Genomic DNA, 23,338 nt, shown 5'->3' with positions numbered 1-23,338 from the left:
TGTCGTCCTGAAACAGTTCATATTTACATTTGCATGGGCCCGTGATTGATCCTTTCTCAAACTAACTTTCAGAGCAGACAGTAAGGGAGGGAAGGGTCAACAGAAACTCAGGAAGAAAAGACTGATAAAAATCATTTTTAGGTATTTTGTTGATTCCCCCTTTTGAGGTCCAAATGCCGCCGAAAGCTTCTTTTCATATTCCCTCCCAAATCCCATCACAGACCAGGAAGCTCATTGTTCTCCTATCTAACACCCCGCCATGTGGAAACAAAGCCACACATTCCAGCTGGCGGATGCCCCAAAAGGCTGTCATTTCCACCGCCTTTGTCAGGCTTCGTCCCGCCTCCTGGCTGCCGATTGGTCCATCTTCCGAGGCGCTAGGAAGGTGCTGATTGGCCCCCTAGAGGCGGCAGAGCTCACTGATTGGACAGGAGGCAAGGCATGCCGCCAAGCCTCCTCCCAGCTGTTCTGCGGCCAGCCAATCAGGGCGAAGCCGGCCAGCAGAGGGCGGGCGGGATTTTTGAAACTGTTTTCCTTTGTCTGTGCACTATAAAAATGCTTGGAAATTCTGTAAAAGTATGCTTGCAGTGGAATGATTCCTGCAATGCATCTGATCTCAGCTGAATCACAATAAACGCCTCGGTCACTGAACCTCTTCAGCCTCCGGTGGGATTAATTCCTAATATTTTTCGTTCTTTGGATTGGCTTTCGCTGGCTGCTCACCGAGGTTTAAAGACCCCTTTAGCGGTCTTCAGGGATCTCTCCCGCTGGGAGACCCTCCAAAAGAGCTCGATATCAGTGTCTAGATCCAGGGAAGTCCTGCTCCCCATGCTCTATTCTGCTTTGGTTAGACCACTTTACCTGGAATATTGTGTCCCATTCTGGGCACCACAATTCAAGAGAGATATATTGACTCTAAGCTGGAATGTGTCCAGAGAAAGAGGGTGACTAAAATGATCAAGGGTGTGGAGAACAAGCCCTATGAGGAGCGGCTTAAGGAGCTGGGCATGTTTAGCCTGAAGAAGAGAAGGCTGAGAGGAGACATGATGAGGGCCATGTATAAATATGTGAGAGGAAGCCACAGGGAGGAGGAGGGAGCAAGCTTCCTTTCTGCTTCCCTGGAGACTAGGACGCAATGGAACAATGGCTTCAAACTACAAGAGAGGAGATTCCATCTGAACATGAGGAAGAACTTCCTGACTGTGAGAGCCGTTCAGCAGTGGAACTCTCTCTGCACCGGAGTGTGGTGGAGGCTCCTTCTTTGGAGGCTTTTATTTATTTATTTATTTACCTGACTTCTATACCGCTGTTCTCAGCCCGAAGGCGACTCACAGCGGTTCACAACAAATACGAACAGCAAAAATTCAGTGCTACAGTATAGAAACAGTTAACAACCTAACACATTACACAATTAATAAACAGTTACTACAATACCCATTCACTGTCGTCTCGTCATCAAAAACATGTTCCAGATTCGTCATCCATTGTTCCATTCCAGTGTTCATTAACCAATCATTGCACTAATTATTGGAACGCCTGCTCAAACAGCCCGGTCTTCACTTTTAAACAGAGGCTGGATGGCCATCTGTCAGGGGTGCTTTGAAGGTGATTTTCCTGCTTCTTGGCAGAATGGGGTTGTACTGGATGATGGCCCAGGAGGTCTCTTCCAACTCTTGGATTCTATGATTTTATGTAATGAAGGAAGAAAAGAAAAAGGAAGGGATAGGAAGAAAAGAAGGAAGGAGAGAAAGATCGAAAGAAAGAGGAAAGGAAGGAAGAGAAGGAGAGAAAGAAGAAGGTAGGAAGAAAAGATGGACAGGAAGAAAGAAAAGAAGAAGAGGGAAGGGATAAGAAGGAAGGGAGAAAAGGAAGGAAGGAAGAAAAAAGGAAAGAAAGGAAAGGAAGGAAGGAAGAAAATAGAGAAGGGAAGGAAGGGATAAGAAAAAGAAAGAAAGAACAAAAGAGGAAATGAAGGAAGCAAAGAAGGAAGGGATAAGGAAGGAAAGGAAGGAAAGAAGAAGAAGGAGGGAATGGAAGGAAGGAAAAAAGGAAGACCAGGAAGAAAGAGATTGCCAGGGAGCTGAGACCACCTTACCCCCCCCCCCCCCAAGGAATTAGTTAAAAATATATTAAATGACAAGCTTCACTTCTTCACTTCACTTCACTTTATTTCTTAATTAGTCACTCTCCACCCAGGTACTCTGAGCGACTTACAATCTAAAATAGCATTTTGCACAATATCAAAACATTCAGCGGTGACTATTTGGCAAATTAGATCTGATAATGGCACCAAGAAGGATGCCAGGAGAGCGGAGGCCCAGGCAGAGGTGGGCTGAGTGCCCTGAAGTGGCTGCTGAGTGGGAGAGAAATCAGGCCGAACTCCCCAAAGGCCCCCCACTGCCTGGCTATCAGTGGACTCCAAGGAAGGAAGGAAGGAAGGAAGGAAGGAAGGAAGGAAGGAAGGAAGGGGAAGAGCCAGCCCTCCTCTTAATGTTCTCCAGCAAGAGCAAGAGCACCTTCCCTGTGGGCAGCACAGCCAGGCAACCCCCATTGGGTGCCCACCCCCACCCCACCCCCACGAGGGAGGGTCTTCCTCCAGGCGCAAAGCAGGAGTGGGCAACGTGGAGGTCCCTGAAGAGACTCGGGAGCAGAGTGGGCAGATCAAAGGGGAACTTGGCCAAATGGCACCGCCTGAGAGAACCCTCCGCCTTGTGCGACCGTGGACAGAACATGCCACTCCGCACCCGTGCGCCTGCCCACCACGCCCTGCCTCATGCACAGGGGAAGAATTGTTGGAGGCTACAGACAATGCAGTTGCTGTTGCCCATTTTTGGTCCAAAGATATTTAGCCCCTTGTGCTCCTTCTGTTTTTTATCAGTTTTCTACTAATTTGTGCAATGCTTTTGGCACGAAATAAATCAATCTCCTGAAGTGTGAGAAGGGAGGGAAGAGCTCCGAGTGGCAGTGGCTCTTGCTCTGTGGGCTGCTGCTGCTGCAGAAACCCTGAAGGGCCGTGAGGCCTGCTTCTCCCCCCGAGCGAGCGAGCGAGCGTGGGGCTGGCTCTGCCTGTGCCGTGGGCCAGTGCTTCTCTTTGTGCCTCGCTATGGCCTCCCCCAGAGCCAATGGGGCTGTGCACTTGCAGGGAGGGAGCTCTGTGTCCGTGGACAGCTCCCTGTGGTCTCTGCCTGGCTGACCGGCTGGACAAGCCCCCAGGCGCTCCCCAGTCTGGGCAGAGAAGGCAAGCCTGGCTCCCGCACTTGGGAGCGTGGGTGGGTTCCTCTGCCACGCCTGGCTTGTCATCTCCCACTCAAGAGAACGCTGTGGGTCGGCCGGCGCCTGGGGTTCAAAGGCAGCCAGGTGGGATGGGCGAACGGACTGTTCTTTCCGCACTCCTTGACCACTGGACCTCGAAGGCGGAGGTGAGCCACCTTTCCATTCCTCACCTGGGCCAGAATCTGGTGGGGGGGGGGGCTTATTATGGGAGCCCGTTGAAGGTGGCTCCATTTCGGGGAAGGGGTCAGGGTCCCACCGTTGGGGGATTCCACTGCAAGGAGGGCTCCTTTCTTTCAGGAAGGACCTCTTGGCCCTCGTCGCTGCCCGGGTTGACCTTGGGGTCCGGCCCTTGCCCAGAGATGGGTGCCGGGACCCCCGCTCTCTTCCTGGGGTTCCTCCTGCTCTGGGAGACCCTCCCCACGGCGTCTGGAGATCTGGGTGAGTGCCGTGAGGGGGAAGCGGGGAGCACATCTGTGGGTGGGGAGACCCACTCGTGGATGTCAACCAAGCGGGGATAAACTTCAGCCCACATTTTGGACTTCAACTCCCACCATTCCTGGCCTCGGCCTCAACCGCTGAAAAGGAAAAGGAAGGGTCCTGAGGCCAGGAATGGTGGGAGTTGTAGTCCAAAACACCAGGAGGGAGGGCCCAAGTTTGCTCATGCCTGGATTAAAACACGGATGACCTTGCAAAACTACAGTTTCCAGGCTTCTGCTGTTTGAGCTGCCATGGTTAAAATGCTGTCGGAGTGCATTCATTCTGCCGTGTAGATGCCCCTCTGGGAGGACGAATGCTCTTTGTCACCACGGTGACTCCATCCCAGTGCTGTGAGATCCTGGAATATGCCGTTTCAGAGCCAACTACAAATCCCAAGATCTCACAAGATGGAGCTGCAGCAGTGCAAGTGTGGTCAAACTGCTTTAATTCTGCTGTGTGTCCACACTCACACAGGACCGTAGCCAGAAAAAAAATCTCAAGGGGGGGGGGGGAGGTTTTTTTTATAGGGAATCATGAGAAGTAGTTCAAAAATCATTTAAACAATATGGTTCATTCTATATTTTATATAGACTTAATTAAATCAATTTTCTCGTCTCCTTCATGGGGGGCTTCAAGTCCTGCCCCCCCCCCCAATGCCTCAGGTGTGGCCTCCCAGGTGTGTGTGTGTGGGGGGGGGGGGGCAACTGGGTTCCTTTCAGCGCTTGATGCAAGTCAGGACTGTGAATACATTTTTATTTATTTTATTTTATTTATTTGACTTGTACACCGCCACTCCCAATTTGGCTCGGAGCGGTTTACAGCAGTAGATTGAAACAATACAACCAACTTTAAAATACAATAAAAACGAGAACCGACGTAGTCCCGAGTTGTTATTCACCCATCGAAAGCTTGTCGGAAGAGAAAGGTCTTACAGGCTTTCCGACAAGCAAGTAGGTCTCGGATGGTTCGGGTTCCAACCGCCAAGACATTCCATAAATAAGGGGCCACGATCGAGAAGGCCCTCTGCCTAGGAGAGGACAGGTGATAAGTCCGGATGTTGGGGACTTCAAGCAAATTTTGGTCTTCGGACCGAAGTAATCCCTGGGGTTGGTATAAGGGGGAATTGTCCCAATGTGCTGGAGAGGGTGTTGCAGTTCTGGAGGGACATCTCATAGACTTAGCAGCAAGGGAGTGGGCTCACCAGTTGAAATTCATAAGTAAACCAGGGATGTTTTTAACCTGAAACATTTCGAGGGGGGATTGAACCCCTAACACCCCCTCCCCCTTGACTACAGCCCTGCACACTCACACTCACACACGGCATTCCTCCTTCCAACCCGATGATGTATGTCATGCAGTAACGCTGCCCCCTGTGCCTGCCCCCCCCCCGCCTTTCCCCCCCAGGGGTGTGCATGCTCCCGTCCGACCCGGGCGTCTGCTTCAACCTCCAGCAGCGCTGGTACTTCCACTTCCAGAAGAAGGAGTGCCGGCCCTTCACTTGGGGGGGGTGCCGGGCCAACGAGAACAACTTCCCCACCCACGAGGCCTGCATGGACGTCTGCGGACACTACGGTGAGTCCCGGGGGGGGGGGGGGGCCTCCTTCACGCAGGTTGGGGGGCCAAGCAGGTGTTGGGGAAATCTGCCTGCCGTCCAGGTCTGGAACTGGTGCCTGGCCACTGTGACGGTCTGGATTGAAGCTGAATCCAGGCAAGGCAGCGGTCCTCCTGGTCAGTCGCAAGGCCGAACCGGGCATGGGGTTGCAGCCTGTGCTGGGGGGAAGGAAGGAGGGAAGGGGCGACACCCCCCCGAAGGCGCAGGGTCACAGCTTGGGTGGGATCCTGGACTCATCGCTGAGCCTGGAGTCTCCCGGGGGGGGGGGGGGGCTTTTGCACACTTAACACTACTTGTGCACCCATTCCTTGGGAAGCCAGGCTTGGCCACGGTGGTCCACGCTCCCATTGGAATCACAGAATCCTGGAGTTGGAAGAGACCCGTGGCTTCATCACACTCGAGAACAGAATCCACTTTAAATCGGGTTCCTGCCTCCTGCAGAATTCTGGGGTTTGTACTTTTGGGAGGCTGGCAAAGGCTCCTCCCTGAACTACAAACCTCAGAATTCAGCAGGAGGCAGGAACCCGATTTTAAGTGGATTCTGTTCTGTAGTGTGCTGAGGTTACTGGTGGGCCATCCAGTCCAACCCTATTCTGCCAAGAAACAGGAAAATCCCCTGCAAATGCCACCCAGCCTCTGCTACAAAGCCTCCAAAGAGGGAGCCTGCCTCCACCACACTCCACAAAGGGCAGAGAGTTCCACTGCTGAACAGCTCTCTCTCTCACTGTCAGCAAGTTCTCATGTTCAGGTGGAATGTCCTTCCTTTCCTGCCATTTGAAGCCATTGTTCCATTGCGTCCTGTTCTTCAGGGCAGCAGAAAGGAAGCCTGCCCCCTCCTCCCTAGGACATATTCCCCTCACATATTTTAGATATGGACATCATGTCTCCTCTCAGCCTTCTCTTCCACAAGCTAGGCTTTGGCCTATAAAGCCTTAAACAGCTCCAGCCCAGTTTATCTGTCCGAACACATCTCCTTTACGAACCACCACAAAGACTAAGATCTCTGGGGAGGCCCTGCTCTCGGTCCCACCACCTTCACAGCCGCATTTGGCAGGGACGAGAGAGAGAGAGAGAGAGAGAGAGGCCTTCTCAGTGATGGCCCCCTCACTATGGCACTTCCTTCCTGGCGAGATTAGATCAGCGCCCTCCCTCCCTCCCTCCTGTCCTTCAGAAAGTTGGTGAAAATTTAAAAACCTGGCTGTGGGACCAAGACTTTGGGGCAGTGCCAGGAGGAAACTTTACCTTGCCGACCAGAGTCAATAAGGATGATTTGAGACGGTTTTAACAGTTGATTTTAACGTGGGGACGACTGGTTCCAATGTTTATGTGTATTTATAGTTTATTTTATGTCCCGGCATTGAATGCTTGCCGTGTATATGTATCTTGTGCTCCGCCCTGAGTGCCTCTCGAGGTGAGAAGGGCCAAGCTTTCGGGACAAGGCAATAAGGCAGCGATAGGAAAGGTCACCAGGCCAATTAGATTTGGCGCTGACGACTAGGACGGTTTTAAATGGTGTATTTTCATATTGAGACAAATGTGTGTCATGATTATGTATGCGCATATGAATTTGTGTCCCGGCATTGAATGTTTGCCGTCTTTATGCTGTGCTCTGCCCTGAGTCCCCTGAGCCGGGGTGAGAAGAAGGGTGGAATATAAATGTTTAAATAAATAAATGCGCCAGAAGCGGGCGCATGATGTGGCACCAGCGCTCCATGGCAGAGCAGGTTGAAGCTCTTGTAAATCTACATCTCCCGTGATCCCAAGACTACAACGCCTAGGATGGCACCCAAGACACGCTCATGCACTTGGCTCTTTTCTCTTTGCAGGATAATGAAGACGCTGCCGCTGAGGCCTTGGGAGAACACCTGGGGAGAACACCTGAGAGAAGTGTGGAGCGGAGGGCCACCTGGACCCAGGGGAAGCGCCTCTGGTGGGTCCACACTAGAGGTCTTCTCTGAATAAAGGCCGCCTGCGTTTCCTTGCCATTCTGTTCCCCGTGTTTTTGTGCGCAGGGTTCAGGGTGGAAGCCGAGCCCATTCCTGTGCCTCTCAGCTCCACAATGGAGAAGCCGCGCCACATGGACTTCTCTCCACATTTACAGCCTTGACCTTTGTGAGTTTGATGATTGATGGCTTGGACTGAAATGTCCGCTCTAGGAGCCTGTAAGCCTTCCAGTTCAAAGCCATGGGCAACTTCATGCTGGAGGACTGAGGGATTCTTCTTCGAGGGGGCACCCGTTTAGCAAACTCAGGGTCGTCCAGTGCAGTTCTATGGTCAACCCCCCACCTGGGAGGTTCTAGATTCCTCGGTCCTCCAGCACAATTCTGTGGCCAGCTTCTGCTGGAAGTTGTTTCCTGAGCGCCCTGTGTTTCTGCACGACCCCCCCCCCCCCCAGTGTAAACCCAGTTAGTATTCTGGTGGCCAATGGGGAGGGGGGCAGGAGGGCTGGGCTGCTTGGCCTGGGATGGCCTGCGGTGGATGACCCTAAGTCAGGCATGGGCCAACTTCGGCCCTCCCTCCAGGTGTGGTGGACTTCAACTCCCACCATTCCCCACAGCCATGGACCTTTCCCTTTTCCCTTTCCTTAAGCAGAAGAGGAAATGGAAAAGGGAAAAAAAAAGTCCTGCGGCTGTTGGGAATTGTGGGAGTTGAAATCTCCTGAATGCAACGACAGAACCTTGCCGATAAAACCCTTGGATACTAGTTACGCCTTAGGGCAGGCACGGGCCAACTTTGGCCCTCCCTCCAGGTGTGGTGGACTTCCACAATTCCTGACAGCCTCAGGCCCCTCCCTTTCCCCCCTCATCCGCTTTGGGAGCTGAAGCCCAAAACAAGGGCATTCCCAACACCTGGCCAAACTCCTTAAGAGCAGCAGCATGAAACCCCGAAGCAAAGGCTATTGTCTGGACATGAAGACAATGGGAGCGAAGGAAGCCCTGCTCTAGCATCCAGACCCGTGTCTGTGCGTTCACAAGTATGTCCAATAGGTCAAGGATCAGCAGCCATCACCAGAATTGGGAGGAAGGGCTTGTGGACAGAGAGGAGGGAGAAGGCTGGATTCGTAAACGCCTGGCAGAGAGGGAGGGCTGGATTCGGGAGAACTGGGCAACGCCATTGCAGGAGGAGGAGGAGGAGGAGGAGGAGGAGGAGGAGGAGGGAGAGACTGTTTACTCAAGGCCTGGCTCTCCTGCCTCTGGCCCTTTGGCGCAACAAATCGGATGGATGACCAACGACTGGAGAAAGGTCACGCTTGACCAATCCCTCCCCGAGGGAGGACTTCTGGTTTTCAGCTCTGCAGATGTCCACTTAGGGCTGGAAGGTTGGACTAAGTCTCCCGTTGCCCCTCGACCATGGGAATCCTCTGGCTGACCCTGGGCAAGGCGCACTCTGAGGAGCTGGGCTCCAAGGCAGAAGGTGCCCGGCGGAGAGCAACCCAAAGGGTCAAAGGCCGGGAAGGCATGGGTCCCTCTGAGGAGCAGAAGAGAAGGCTGAGAGGAGACACGGGAAGGGCCAGGGGTCAAGAGGGGAGGGCAAGCCCTAGGGATGGGGGAGGGAGCAGGCGTCCTTTCTGCTGCCCTGGAGAGAGACTAGGGCGCCATGGAGCCACGGCTTCAAACTACAGCAAAGGAAGGAGAGTCCACCTGGACCTGAGGAAGAACTTCCTCGCTGTGAGAGCTGTTCAGCAGTGGAACTCTCTCCCTCTCTCTCTCTCTCTCTCCCCCCCCCCCTTTTGTGGAGTGTGGTGGAGGCTCCTTCTTGGGAGGCTTTTAAACAGAGGCTGGATGGCCATCTGTAGGGAGTGCTTTGAGTGGGATTTCCCTGCTTCTTGGCAGAATGGGGTTGGACTGGATGATGGCCCACCAGGTCTCTCCCATCTCTAGCATTCTAGGCTTCCAAGCAGCAGTGGCTCTTGCTCTGTGGGCTCTGCAGAATGGTCCTGAGTGGCTCTGAGCCCTGCTTCTCCTCCCGAGCGTGGGGCTGTGGGGTTGTGGGGCTGGTTCTGGCTCAGTCCGTGCCCGTGTGCCTGTGCTTCCATGATGCACAGACCCTCGCTATGGCCTCCCCCAGTGTCAATGGGGCTGTGCACTTACAGGGAGGGAGCTCTGGAGCCAGAGGCGGCCCTAGGTAATTTTCAAAGGTAAGCAAACAGTATTTTGCCGCCCCCCCCCCAACCAATCATTGATATATATTTTCTGTTTGTCGTGGGAGTTCTGTGTGCCATATTTGGTTCAATTCCATCATCGGTGGAGTTCAGAATGCTCTTTGATTGTGGGTGAACTATACATCCCGGTAACTACACTTGCCGCACTTGCTCCCTTGCCTGGCCCGCTTTGGGTCCGGAGGCGTGCCTGAAGACCCCGGCGTGTGCACCAAAAGTCTACTCCTGACTTTCTCCTCAGCCATTGGGACCGAGAGAGAGAGAGAGAGAGAGAGAGAGGTGGAGATGCCCACCTTTCCTGAAGGTAGGCGCAAAAACAAAGGAGGGAGCGGAGGTGGGAGATACCTCCAGCCGGAGGGGCTCTCTCTCTCTCTCTCTCTCTCTCTCTCTCTTGGTCCCAATGGCTGAAGAGAAAGTCAGGAGAAGAGGCGACTTTTGGTGCGCACGCTGGGGTCTTCAGGCACGCCTCCGGACCCAAAGAAGGCCAGGAGTGGCGGCTCCGCCCCTTGGCCCACCCGCGGATTGGGGAGAGGAGGGGAGGCAGGTGGAGCGCTGGGGAATCAGGAAAGGGAGCTGGTCATGGGGAAGGGATCGAACGCGGAGAACGCACCCGGTGGCCGGGTGGAGCAGGAACGAGAGGGGCGAGGCGAGGCTCAAGGGCCCGGCCCCTTTGGGAAGAGGATCGCCCGGCAGCGAGGCAAGAAAGCCGAGGCTCCCCCCGGACTGACTGCGAGGGCTGTTGTGAGCTGAGGGGGGGGGGGGCGCTCCTCAAGTGGCGGTCGAGGGGCATTTATAGAGGCACCTCTGCGCCCCTGGCAAAAAAAGTGTTCTGCGACCGCTTACTCCGCATAATGGACGAACCGCCCACGTCTGGAGCTGTGGACAGCTCCGTGTGGTCTCTGCCAAGCGCTCCCCAGTCTGGTCCAGGGCAGAGAAGGCAAGCCTGGCTTCCGCACTTGGGAGCGTGGGTGGGTTCCTCTGCCATGCCTGGCTTGTCATCTCTCGCTTGGAGAGAACACTGCGGGTCGGCCGGCGCCTGGGGTTCAAAGGCAGCCAGGTGGGATGTGCGAACGGACTGTTCTTTCCGCACACATTGACTGCTGGACCTCGCAGGCGGAGGTGAGCCACGTTTCCATTCCTCACCTGGACCAGAATCCGGTGGGGGGAGGAGGGGGTGCCTTATTATGGGAGCCCGTTGAAGGTGGCTCCGTTTCAGGGCAGGGGTCAGGGTCCCACGTTGCCTGCTGTGTGCAAGGAGGGCTCCTGTCTTTCAGGAAGGACCTCTTGGCCCTCGTCGCTGCCCAGGTTGACCTTGGGGTCCGGCCTTTGCCCAGAGATGGGCTTCAGGACCCCCACTCTCTTCCTGGGGTTCCTCCTGCTCTGGGAGACCCTCCCCACGGCGTCTGGAGATCTGGGTGAGTGCCGTGAGGGGGAAGCGGGGGAGCACACCCTTGGGTGGAGAGGGCCACTTGTGGGTGTCAACCGAGAAGGGGTAAACTTCAGCCCACGTTTTGGACTTCAGGTCCCACCATTCCTCAAGCCCTTTCCTTTCTCCCCTCAGCCAGTTAAGCAGAAAAGGAAAAGGAAGGGTCCTGAGGCCAGGAATGGTGGGACCTGAAGTCCAAAACACCTGGAGGGAGGGCCAAAGTTTGCCCATGCCTGGATTAAAACAGTAATGACCTTGCAAATCTACAGTTTCCAGGTTTCCGCTGCATTGAGCTGCCATGGTTAAAATGCTGTCCAACTGCATTCATTCTGCTGTGTAGATGCCCCTTTGGGAGCATGAATGCTCTTTGACACCACGGTGACTAGATCTCAGTGCTATCAGACCCCGGAATTTGCCGTTTCAGAGCCAACTACAAATCCCTAGATCTCGTAAGATGGAGCTGCAGCAGTGCTATAATTCTGCTGTGTACACACACACACCCGGCATTCCCTGTTACAACCTAATGATGTGTTTCATCCTGGGTTGTTGTAGTTTGCTCAGGCGATACCACTCCCTGGGATCTCAATCGTGGGGTGGTGCGCTGGGGTGTGGCCTTCCTCCCGAGTGCCGCCGTCACCTGCCCCCCACGCCTGCCCCCTGCCCCCCCCCCCCCGCCTTGCCTTGCCTTTCCTCCCCAGGGATATGCATCCTCCCCCCCGACCCGGGCCTCTGCTTCATCCTCCAGCAGCGCTGGTACTTCCTCTTCAAGAAGAAGGAGTGCCTGCCCTTCACTTGGGGGGGATGCCGCGCCAACGAGAACAACTTCATCAGCCGCAAAGCCTGCGTGGACGCCTGCGGCCGCTACGGTGAGTCCCGGGATGCTATACTTATTTGCTATACTTGTATACCGCCGTTTCTCAGCCTAGCCGGCGACTCAACGCGGTTTGCAACAACTTATAACAAACAACAGTATACAGTTTAAAAAGCATAAAAGCACAATCCACAATACATATATCAATAAGCAATCCAATTCATCTCTTGACTAAAATCGCGATCCAGTTTCGTCATCCAAATTGCCAGTCCTTCAATCATTACACTTATTGCACTGAGTTAACCGAACGCCTGTTCGAACATCCAGGTTTTTAGTCTTTTCCGGAATACCATCAATGAGGGGGCTGATCTTACCTCCATGGGGAGGGCGTTCCATAGCCGTGGGGCCACCACAGAAAAGGCCTTGTCTCTCGTCCCCGCCAGCCGCACCTGTGAAGCAGGCGGGATAGAGAGCAGCCCCCCCCCCCCAGAAGATCTTAGGGTCCTGGCAGGCTGATAGGCCGAGATACGTTCGGAGAGGTAAGTTGGGCCAGAACCGTTTAGGGCTTTAAAGGCCAACGCCAGCACTTTGAATTCAGCCCGGTAGCAAATCGGCAGCCAGTGGAGCTGGTGCAGCAGAGGAGTTGTGCGCTCCCTGCGCTCCGCTCCAGTTAGTAATTAACCATGGAATTTGACTGACAACTATTAGGCATATGCGATTGCCCCAACTTCTATTAATCATTAAATCAGACAGAGCGTCCATAGACTACATCAAGTCAATACTATCTGGCAAGTCAGAAGTCAACTTGTGGGCCGCAGACCAGCACTGGCTGCCAGAACCAGAACCCGGTCCACAAACTTCTTTTCTTCTATATTTTATTTTATTTTACTTCTGCAGAACTGACCTGCCCCGCCCTGGTCAAGTGGGCCCTGGTCATAGTAGGCCCTGATCCAAGTTGGCCCTGGTCAAGTGGGCCCTGGTCATAGTAGGCCCTGATCCAAGTTGGCCCTGGTCAAGTGGGCCCTGGTCATAGTAGGCCCTGATCCAAGTTGGCCCTGGTCAAGTGGGCCCTGGTCATAGTAGGCCCTGATCCAAGTTGGCCCTGGTCAAGTGGGCCCTGGTCATAGTAGGCCCTGATCCAAGTTGGCCCTGGTCAAGTGGGCCCTGGTCATAGTAGGCCCTGATCCAAGTTGGCCCTGGTCAAGTGGGCCCTGGTAAAAAAAAAGAAAAGGTTGGGAACCACTGGCATAATAAACTGTCTCAATGGGTTCACAGTTCTATACACAACACAACCTAGCCTTGTGGGTTTGTCCTTGTCAGCTGTGTTGAGCAAATGCCAAGCAAAAGGTTCTGTCAACCATTTCAGGGGAAAGATTCTGAGCATGGAAGGGATGAAACATTTTCCCACAGAGAACCTGGCCCCGATCCCTGCTGGGAAGCAGGCCCGAGAACCAAAGGGGCACCTGCTGCGCACAGTCCGAAAGACCCCCAGAGGCCAGACCCATGCTTCGCTTTCTGAAATGATGGCGTGGGGGGATTCTGTGACCTGTTGCCAGTCTGTGACGACCCTAAGTCAGGCATGGGCAAACTTCCGCTCTCCCTCTGGGCGTTTGGGACTTCAACTCCCACAATTCCTGGCCTCAGGCCCCTTACTTTCCCCCCTCAGCACTTAAGGGCCTGAAGGAATGGTGGGAGTCGGAGTCCAAAACACCCTAAGGGCTGAAGTTTGACCCTGCCCGGTTTACATCCATGAGTGGCTATCCCTCTGAGGCTGAGAAAGTGTGGTTTGGCCAAGGCTCCTCAGTGGGTTTTCATGGCTGAGCAGGGATTCCAACCTTCTTCTCCATAGTCATGAGTCCCACGCATGTGCTGGAAGAGGCCGCATGATGTGGCACCAGCCCTCTATGGCAGAGCAGGTTGAAGCTCTTGTAAAACTACAACTCCCATGATCACAAGACTACAAAGCCTAGGATGGCACCCAAGGTGTGCTCATGCACTTGTCTCGTTTCCTTTTGCAGGATAATGACGAAGCTGCCACTGAGGCCTTGGGAGAACACCTGAGAGAAGTGTGGAGCGGAGGGCCACCTGGACCCAGGGGAAGCGCCTCTGGTGGGTCCACACTAGAGGTCTTCTCTGAATAAAGGCCGCCTGCGTTTCCTTGCCATTCCGTTCCCCGTGTTTTTGTGAGCAGGGTTCAGGGTGGAAGCCAAGCCCATTCCTGTGCCTCTCAGCTCCACGATGGAGAAGCAGCGCCACATGGGCATCGTGGGATGATTGATGGGTTGGAATGAAGTGTCCGCTCTAGGAGCCTGTAAGCCTTCCAGTTCAAAGCCATGGGCAACTTCATGCTGGAGGACTGAGGGATTCTTCTTCGAGGGGGCACCCGTTTAGGAAACCAAGGGTCGTCCAGCGCAGTTCTATGGTCAGCCTCCCACCTGGGAGGTTCTAGATTCATGCGTCCTCCAGCACAATTTTGTGGCCAGCTTCTGATGGAAGAACCACTGCAACACTTCATTCAAAGTTCAGGCCAAAGGCAAGAAGGGATTATTAACTCACATGGGGGGGGGGGGGGGAGTCATGCGTTGCTGTGTGAACAGGCAGGCAGCCCTCCAAGGGCCCAGAGGAGGCCGCAGGGACAGTGAGACCAAGCAAGCGGGCAGGAAGGGAAACCCCATTAGGGTGGCCAAGAGGAACACTGGGCGGGGCACCTCGACCTTTCGTGGTTGTGCTTTTGCACGTGTTGCTCGCTCGTGGCCCTGCAAGAAAGCCCCGCTGCTTCAGTTCTCTGTTCTACCCAAGCATGGAGGGCGCAGCATCTCTCCCAGGCCTTCATCGTGGCAGCCCCACCTCAGCCCAGGAGGGACCGACCGACCAACTGACCGGCTGATCGACCGCCTCACAAGGGTGTTTGTAGTCTTGGTGGGCAGGGGGGGGGGTGGCCAGCATGGGGAGCCCAAAGAGAAACTGCTCCAGAGAACACAAAGCAGCCAGGAGACTGAAGCATGCGCAGAACGTCATTTATTTCCTCCAATGCTTACGGAAGCCCACCAGCCCTGCCCACTTGCCCCAAAGGGCTCCAGGCTGACTCTGTGAGCTGGGAAGGGAAGGAAGGAAGGAAGGAAGGAAGGAAGGAAGGAAGGAAGGAAGGTGAGCAAAGGCAAGAAACAGGGCGGCCACAGGCAGAGCGGGAGGAGGGCTGCTTCTTGGGTTCTCCGTTCATGGGGAGCGGTGGCTTCTCTTCTGCTCTACTCTGGCCCTGGAAGAGAAAGACGGCACCATCTCAGATCCTGGCAGACATCAGGCGGCAGTTCGTAGGATCCCCTGATGGGAAGAGACCCCAGAGGCCACCCAGTCCGACCCCCCTTCCTTCTTCCAGGCAGGAAGGCACCACTCAAGCCCTCCCGACAGATGCACATCTAGCCTCCTCCACAGAAGGACACCCAACCCAAGCAGCACGTTCCTTCCTTTGCAAAGACCTCTGGAAGGTATCTCTGGACATGGTTTCCCAGCCATTTGCAGGACTCTCCCCGTGTCCTCCCGGTCCCCTTTCCTTTCCCCCAACTCGTAAGTGAGATTGTCTTTGCAAAAGACAGGATCAACCTTGGCTTATTTCATTCTCACGTCCAAGAAGGAGAGCCCGCTTGGTGCAGTGGTTTGAGTGCTGGACAACAGCTCTGGAACCAGGGTTCACGTTGCTACTCAGCCTTGGAAACCCGCAGGGCGGCCCTGGGCAAGTCACTCTCTCTCAGCCTCAGGGGAAACCATTGGGCAAGCCTGACCCAGAGACCCTTGAGCCAGTGGGATGGATGTGGAAGGGTCAGTGCTTAGAGGGCGACTAGCAGTGGCCGTTCAGCAACACCCGGAGGGCCCCACAACCCCCACCCCTGCGCTGTAGCATGAAATGCGCATAGAGGGGCCCTTGAGATCCACTTGCTGCCTGGGAGCTTGGCGGACTCTCCTTCTCTGGAGGTTTTAAGCAGAAGCTGGGTGGCTATCTGTCAGGAGGGCTTCAATTCTGCATTCCTGCCTGGCAGAAACGGGTTGGACTGGGTGGCCTTTAGGGTCCCCTTCCAAGACAATGATGCACGTGTGAGCAGCTGGGCCTGTGCTGCCTGCGGGTGGGGTGAAGCCTGCCCCCCCCCGCTCACCTTTGCCCTTGCAGGCCCGCTGGCACTCCTCCTTGGTCTTAAACCTGTTCAGGTTGCCACGGCATCCTCCGTAGATGAACTCCTCACACCTCTTGTTGCCCCAGTTGTGGTAGAAGTGTGGCATGCGGGCTTTGCAGGGTCCCGTGACGGGGGGGAGGCGGCAGCGGTCTGGGAGAAGGAAGGGAGCAAGCAGCGTCAGGAGGGCAGCCTCCGTGCCCCCCCCCCCCCATACACACACACAAGAGGTGCAGGATGAGCCAGGAAGCCCCCCCCTGCAACCCCCCTGCAAAAGGACGCTCCAGGCAGTCATGCCAGCCACACGACTAGGAGGTGTCTATGGACAACGCAGGCTCCTTGGCTTGGAAGTGGAGATGAGCTCTTCCCCCAGAGCTGGAGATGAGCACCGCCTTCAGAGCCGGAGGTGAAAGGAGAAGCCTTTGCCTTTGTTTGTGACTTTGTGTCTCATTGTATTACATTGTAACAAGGCGTTGAATGTTTGCCTGTGTCTCTTTAATCTGTTTTGGGTCCACTCAGGGAGAACAGAGGAATATAAAGGAAGTGTTATATTATGTAATATATTATATAGAGTCCAGGCGGGCTTCTATTGGGAGTGACAGTCCTTGCAATCACCTCAGACCACACACTACGGGGGGGGGGGGGGTTCACCTGTGGGTGCAGGTTGCCAGCCTTGGCTCCTCTGGGTCTAAACCCATCCTATGGTCACTGCTGGTCATCACATGGGAACCATATGGGGAACTGGTGATATCGAGCGAGGGGAGGGTTGGTGCCTGACATCATTGGCACCTCCTTCCCAAAGGCCACATTTGTGCCCAGACCACTTTTTAACCTCTCGTTTGCTCTGAGGTCCAGTTTGACCCTCACCTCCAGCACCGGGATTGTGGCGCAGCTGGCTGAGTGTCCGCTGCATTAAGATCACTCTGACCAAAAGGTCATGAGTTCAAAGCCAGCCCGGGTGGGAGTGGGTTTCCAACCAATTATGTGTAGCCTGTTGTTGACCTTTGCAACCCGAAAGACAGTTGCACCTGTCAAGTAGGAAAATTAGGTACCACCTTAAAGTGTGGGGAGGCTAAATTAACTGATTTATGAGGCCATAAAGAAGACTCCAGCAAACATTCCAGCGGGGAAGCATGCGGGGAATGCGGAAGTGCTTCAGCAGCGTCGCAGATGGACGAGGAAAGCGACAGAAAAAGTTAAATAGCCTCTGTGTATGTCTGTATATGTTTGTATGCCAAAATTGGCATTTATGAGGCCATAAAGAAGACTCCAGCAAAGCATTCCTGCGGGGAAGCATGCGGGGAATGCGGAAGTGCTTCATCAGCGTCACAGATGGACAAGGAAAGCGACAGCTCCCCTGGCGGCCAGAAAAAGTTAAATAGCCTCTGTGTATGTCTGTATATGTTTGTATGTCAAAACGGGCATTGAATGTTTGCCATATATGTGTACACCATAATCCGCCCTGAGTCCCCTGCTGCGGGGTGAGGAGAAGGGCCGAATAGAAAAGCTGTCAATAAATAAATAAACTCTTGGGACCTCTCCAGAGGTCTTTTGGACCTTTTGTCTCCAGATGACCATCCTGGTTGGGGGGTTTTTAACCCCCTGCAGTGGGGCCTGGTCAGTTCTGCAGCACACATCACTATTAGCCCCCCCCCTCCAAGGCCCATCTTGCTGGAAGACATCTGGGCCCCTTCATTAAGGATATGGAAAGGGCTACACATAGACCCCCCCCCCATCCTCATTACTCCCCCCGTAAAATGACCCAAAGGCGTTCTTACTTGGCTCTGGCACCTGGCAGGTGTTGCCGCAATCAAAACCGCAACACTTCTCCCTCGGGGGACAGTCGGCGTCCACGTTGCACTTTCTGCATCCGCTCTTGTCCGAAGGGTCTGCCAAGGGGACTGGCAAGTTCAGGCAGTAGCCAGGCCGCTCTGGAAAGAGACAGGGGGAGGTCAGTCCCAGTTTGGCCCATCTAGACCAGGCATGGGCAAACTTTGGCCCTCCAGGTGTTTTGGACCTTGACTCCCAGAATTTGCCCACTGTAGAATGAAAACGGTTTGATGCCACTTTAACTGTGATGTCTCCATGCTATGGAATGCTGGGATTTCTAGTTTGTTGAGAAAGGCCAAGAACCTGTAAAACCACAACTTCCATCACCCCATAGCAGGAAAATGTGCTGGTTGAAATAGTCACCTGCAGGAGGGAAATTGGGAAGCGGGGGGGGGGGGGGGGTAGCCAGGGAGACAGCTCACTTGCAATTCATTTTAATTGTTGACTCAAGCCAAGGGTTATCCCCACATCTCCTAAGCTGTGCCCATAGATTCGAAGGCTTATCTTCTTGAATGCAATATTCCTGCTTCTTGGCAGAATGGGGTTGGACTGGATGGCCCATGAGGTCTCTTCCAGCTCTTTGATTCTAGGATTCCTAAGATACTGGCTTTGGATGCTGGTCCCCATTAAAACCTTCTTGGTCATCTGTGGAATTTGGGAAGGGGAGGGGATGAAGGTAAGTAGATGCATAGCCAAATGGATCCAAGGAGGACACCCTGCAGAAAGTGTAGCCCCCAGACCCTTTTGTGCACCCTCTCTAAAACTTTTGCAAAATCCTGCCACACTCCATGGGTAACGAGGTAGAACAAATTATGGTACATTTTGGGGATTCCTTGGGTTTTTTGGCCATAGTGTGCTTTGATTGTGTGGCACAACGGGGTTGGGCTGGATGACCTTTGAGGATCCCTTCCAACTCTAGGGGATTCTGCTGCTGCTTCCTTGGGTTCCAGTGGTGTCTCCTTCTCTGGAAGTTTCTAGCAAAGGCTGGAGTTGAGGCGACCCCAGAAGGGGAATATTACAACCATAGAATCGTATAATCCTAGTGCTGGAAGAGACCTAGTGGGCCACCACCCAGTCCAACCCCTTTCTGCCAAGAAGCAGGAAAATAGCATTCAAAGCACCCCCGACAGATGGCCATCCAGCCTCTGCTTCAAAGCCTCCAAAGAAGGAGCCTCCTTCAACTACGCTCCCTCCGGGGCAGAGAGAGGGGGGGGGGGGACTTCCACTGCTGAACAGCTCTCGGAGTTAGGAAGCTCTTCCTCAGGTTCAGGTGGAATCTCCTTCCCTTCCTGCAGCGGGAAGCCACGGCTCCATTGCGTCCTAGTCTCCGGGGCAGCAGGAAGGAAGCCTTCTCTTCTGCAGGTTAAACATGTCCAGCTCTTGAAGCCGTTCACAAAGACGTGAACCAATGGATCCAAAATCACAAGAGATTCTGACTAATTATGTGCACTAATTATGTGGATGGACTCCTAGTTTGCATGAACTACTGAGCAACAGAAGGTACACGTTTGGAAGGGATTGGACTCTCCTTCCTTGGGACCTTTAAGCAGAGGTCAGATCTCCACCTCCCAGATGCTGCATTTCACATGGCAGGGGTGGGACCAGATGACCCTCGGGAGTCCCTTCCAGTTCTTGGGTTCTAGGTGCTCCAGTGGATGATATCTGCAGCCAAGGAGGGTCCACTCAGCAGCCTCCCCCTGAATTTGGGACCTGGAGTGAAGGCACCTTCTGCATGTGGAGAGAAGGTTGAGTCCCATGCCTTCTCTCCAGGCAAGGATGGGAGGACAAGTCCTGGGCCTGGAGATCTCTTCCCAAAAGCCAGGCCAGGGACCCCACCCCTTTCCCACTAGGCCCCACACAGGACTCACCCTTGGCTGTTGTACCGGGAAGCTCAACCAAGAGACCAGAGAGGCCCACCAAGAGGGCAAGGCTGATGGAGGAGGAGACCATGGTGCCAGGTGGGAATGCCCAGCGGAGGAGGCTCCGAAGCAAGCTTTAAAGGCTCCCAAAGACACGAGGGAGGGAGTGAAGGAGGGAGGGAGGGAAAGAAGGAAGGAAGGAAGGAAAGGAGGCTGGTTTGGAGAGCCCATCAACCGTCCAGCGGTTGCACAAGGAGGGCAGGCTGGGTTTGTCCAGAACTGCACAACGCCGCTTCCTTCTTCTCCTCTGAACAGGTGAGGAGCAAAGGAGGAAGGAAGGGAGGCAGACTGGGGAAACCCCCTCCCTGGGGTGACATCAAAGAGAGGGCAGGGAGTGTTTCTGGGAGGAGAGGGGCCCCTCCCCACACATCATGCTCTTTTCTCTTTTGGAGAGGGAGAGGGTGTCTACAAGGCAGATCCCCCCAAGAAAGAAAGAGGGCACCGACCAAGAGAGCAGGTAGACCAGGGTAGACCAGGCATGGGCCAACTGGGTGTTTTGGACTGCAGCTCCCACCATTCCTAACAGCCAGTAGGGTTGAAGTCCAAAACACCTGGAGGGAGGGCTGAAGTTGGCCCATGCCTGGTCTACCTGCTGTCTTGGTTGGCGTCCTCTTTCTTTCTTGGGGGGAGCTGCCTTGTAGACACCCTCTCCCTCTCCATGCCTGGTCTACACTGTGCAATTAACCCATCCCAATCACACAAAGTCTTCCTCGTTTTGCAAGAAAGACCATCGCTGCCCAAGCAGAGAAATACATTCCTGTGGTCCAAGAGGAAGGAAGCCCTCCTCCTCCACCAGGTTCTGTCTGTGGCCTCCTTCAATTCCCAATAGCTTGCCCTTGAGCTCTGTGAGTGCTTCCTTCCCTCCAAGCCGCAAAGGAGGCCTGAGGTGAGTCTACACAGCAGAATGAATGCAACTTAACTGGGAGGCAATCCTGGGAGAGGAAGCTTTACAAGATCTTCAGCCTTCTCTGCCAAACTCCTAGGATCCTGTACCAGTGAACCACGGCAGTTAAAGGGGTGCCAAACAGCATCCATTCTACAGTGTAGATGCACCCAAAGGCCGTATAGCAAAGGCTAAAGTTTCGGGGTGCGGTGTCATCTGTACGCAGATGATGTCCAGCTCTGTCACTCCTTCCCACCTGCTACTAAGGAGGCTGTCGAGGTCCTGAACCGGTGCTTGACTGCTGTGACGGTCTGGATGGGGGCGAACAAATTGAAATTGAATCCAGACAAGACAGAGGTACTCCTGGTCAGTCGCAGGGCCGAACAGGGTATAGGGCTACAGCCTGTGTTAGACGGGGTCGCACTCCCCCTGAAGACACAGGTTCGCAGTTTGGGTGTGATCCTGGACTCATCGCTGAGCCTGGACCCCCAGGTTTCGGCGGTGACCAGGGGAGCATTCGCACAGTTAAGACTCGTGCGCCAACTGCGACCGTACCTTGGGAAGTCTGACTTGGCCACGGTAGTCCACGCTCTGGTTACATCCCGTTTAGACTACTGCAACGCTCTCTACGTGGGGTTGCCTTTGAAGACGGCCCGGAAGCTCCAATTAGTCCAACGGTCGGCAGCCATGGTATTAACAGGAGCGGGGCACAGGGAGCATACAACTCCTCTGCTGTACCAGCTCCACTGGCTGCCGATCTGCTACCGGGCTCAATTCAAAGTGCTGGTTTTGACCTTTAAAGCCCTAAACGGTTCTGGCCCTACATACCTATCCGAACGTATCTCGGCCTATCAGCCCACCAGGTCCCTAAGATCTTCAGGAGAAGCCCTTCTCTCCATCCCGCCTGCTTCACAAGTGCGGCTTGCGGGAACGAGAGATAGGGCCTTTTCTGTGGTGGCCCCCCGGCTTTGGAACGCCCTCCCTACTGAAATAAGATCAGCCACCTCGCTAATGGCATTTCGGAAAAAACTGAAAACTTGGATGTTCGAGCAAGTTTTCAACTAATGCCGATGTGATGATGTTTTGATCATGGACTAGCAATCAAGGATAACGAATTGGATTATGACTTTAACTATGAGATGTCCGGTCTGTATTGGTGGCCCAATACTATGTATGTATATGTATGTATTTTTATATTTTATCTTACATTTTTAAAGTGAATATTGTATTTTAAATATGTTGTAAACCGCAATGAGTCGCCGCACAGGCTGAGATATTAGCGGTATACAAGTGTACCAAATAAATAAATAAATAAATAAATAAATAATGGAACTGATGCCAGAGAATTTGGAGGGGAGAAGACCGGTATACAAAATTGCTAAATAAATAAATAAATAAATAAATAAATAAATAAATCCATGTTGACTATTAGCAATGACCACATTTGTTTCTAAGTGTTTCTAAGAGGAGGGCCCAAGTTTGCCCATGCCTGATATGGATAGATAGGGTCTGGAGACAGATAGGATTTCTCTCATCTCTACCCTGAGGTGTCAGTGTCGAATCAAAAGTGGGGAGGGAGGGGGTTATTATAATGCCTCCCTATGAGAATGAAATCCAGAACCAGGCCCGTGAGTCCTGTCAATCCTCCAGACAGTGCAACCTGTCAGACCAAAAATTCTGGTTTGACCAGCCTGGAGTGGCTTGAGCTGGAAAGGCGGCCAAGTCCTTCCTCCAAGCAGCACTTGGGTCGTTTTTACAGGCACTTTCTCAAGGAACGCCCCATTCCAGAGGGACCGAGAAGGAGGAGGCTCCATGTGGCAGCCTTGGCATCGTTTGGTGTCAGCGACTTGGGAAACTGCAAATCGCTTCTGGCATGAGAGAATGGGCCATCTGCAAGGACATTGCCCAGGGATGTTGCCCAGATGTGTTACCATCCCGTGGGAGGTTTCGCTCATGTCCCTCCATGGGAAGCTGTTGGAGCTGACAGGCAGGAGCTCGCCCCGCTCCCCAGATTCAAACCGCCGACCTTTCAGTCAGCAGTCCAGCCGGCATAAGGGCTTAACCCATGGCACTACCGGTGCTCCACCAACCTGAAGGCAAGGCACACCCTTCTGGAGAGGCAGAAAGGGCCAAAGGGCCCCCCGTGCAGGGTCACAAGGGGCAACTGAGCACGTGGGCCACTTGAGTGCAACCTTACTGGGGTCAAACCAGGTCAAGGCGATGCTCTCTGTGTGGATTCCGGTTTCCTTTGAAGCATGGGAATTGGGTTTCTGTGGTCCTTCCACAGGGCCCTATGACCCAGAGGATCAAGGCAGCAGCAGATCCCACAATGCCTGCTTCCAGCCGGGAGATCTGTGTCCACACACACACTGCCCTAGATTTCTGTTCACAGCAGGTAATATGGGGTATTATTTGGCTGTGTGGAAGGGGCCTGTCGTGCTGAGCGAGGCTTCCTGTGGCAATGGATGCCTTCCTTTCTTTTCCCTGCCAGGAAATTGCACACAAGCCCCTTCCAACGGTCAGCGCCCAAAGACCGTTGGTTGAGGAGGGAAGAAGGCGGCCTTACAGAAACAGAAGAGGAGAAGTCAAGGTAGCGCCAACCCCCCCCCCCCCTCCTTTTACTCTGGAGCCAGGGAGGCTGGCCCAGGTGTGTTGCTGACAGTTAGGTCGCTGTGAGCTTTCTGGGCTAGCTGGCCACGTTCCAGAAGCATTCTCTCCTGACATTTTGCCTGCATCTATGGCAGGACTCCTCAGGGATTATGAGGAAGCTTGCCAAAGATGCACC

General features: G+C 54.0%; 2 protein-coding genes across 2 annotated transcripts in view; one reads left to right on the top strand and one right to left on the bottom strand.

The window, feature by feature from the left end:
- The first annotated feature begins 3,527 nt into the window (after positions 1–3,527).
- The window catches only part of LOC132772929 (whey acidic protein-like), a 36,837-nt gene continuing 17,026 nt past the window's right edge, over positions 3,528–23,338 (top strand). The window contains exons 1-2 of the mRNA XM_067468346.1: positions 3,528–3,711; positions 5,155–5,322. Coding sequence (XP_067324447.1) covers positions 3,633–3,711; positions 5,155–5,322 — 247 coding nt within the window. The 5' untranslated portion in view covers positions 3,528–3,632. The remainder of the gene's footprint in view (positions 3,712–5,154; positions 5,323–23,338) is intronic.
- Positions 14,745–19,767, bottom strand: LOC132772931 (eppin-like). Its single transcript, XM_060771778.2, has 4 exons — positions 19,620–19,767; positions 17,700–17,852; positions 15,907–16,074; positions 14,745–15,014 (listed from the first exon to the last, which is right to left on the bottom strand). The coding sequence occupies exons 1-4, from the start codon at positions 19,699–19,701 to the stop codon at positions 15,004–15,006; spliced, it is 414 nt and encodes a 137-aa protein (XP_060627761.2). The 5' UTR covers positions 19,702–19,767; the 3' UTR covers positions 14,745–15,003.

Source organism: Anolis sagrei, chromosome 4 (genome assembly GCF_037176765.1).
Source record: "Anolis sagrei isolate rAnoSag1 chromosome 4, rAnoSag1.mat, whole genome shotgun sequence".
In the NCBI taxonomy this organism is placed as follows: domain Eukaryota; kingdom Metazoa; phylum Chordata; class Lepidosauria; order Squamata; family Dactyloidae; genus Anolis; species Anolis sagrei.
The sequence above is the reverse complement of the archived record's forward strand: the minus strand, read 5'-3'. Positions and strand labels throughout refer to the sequence as shown.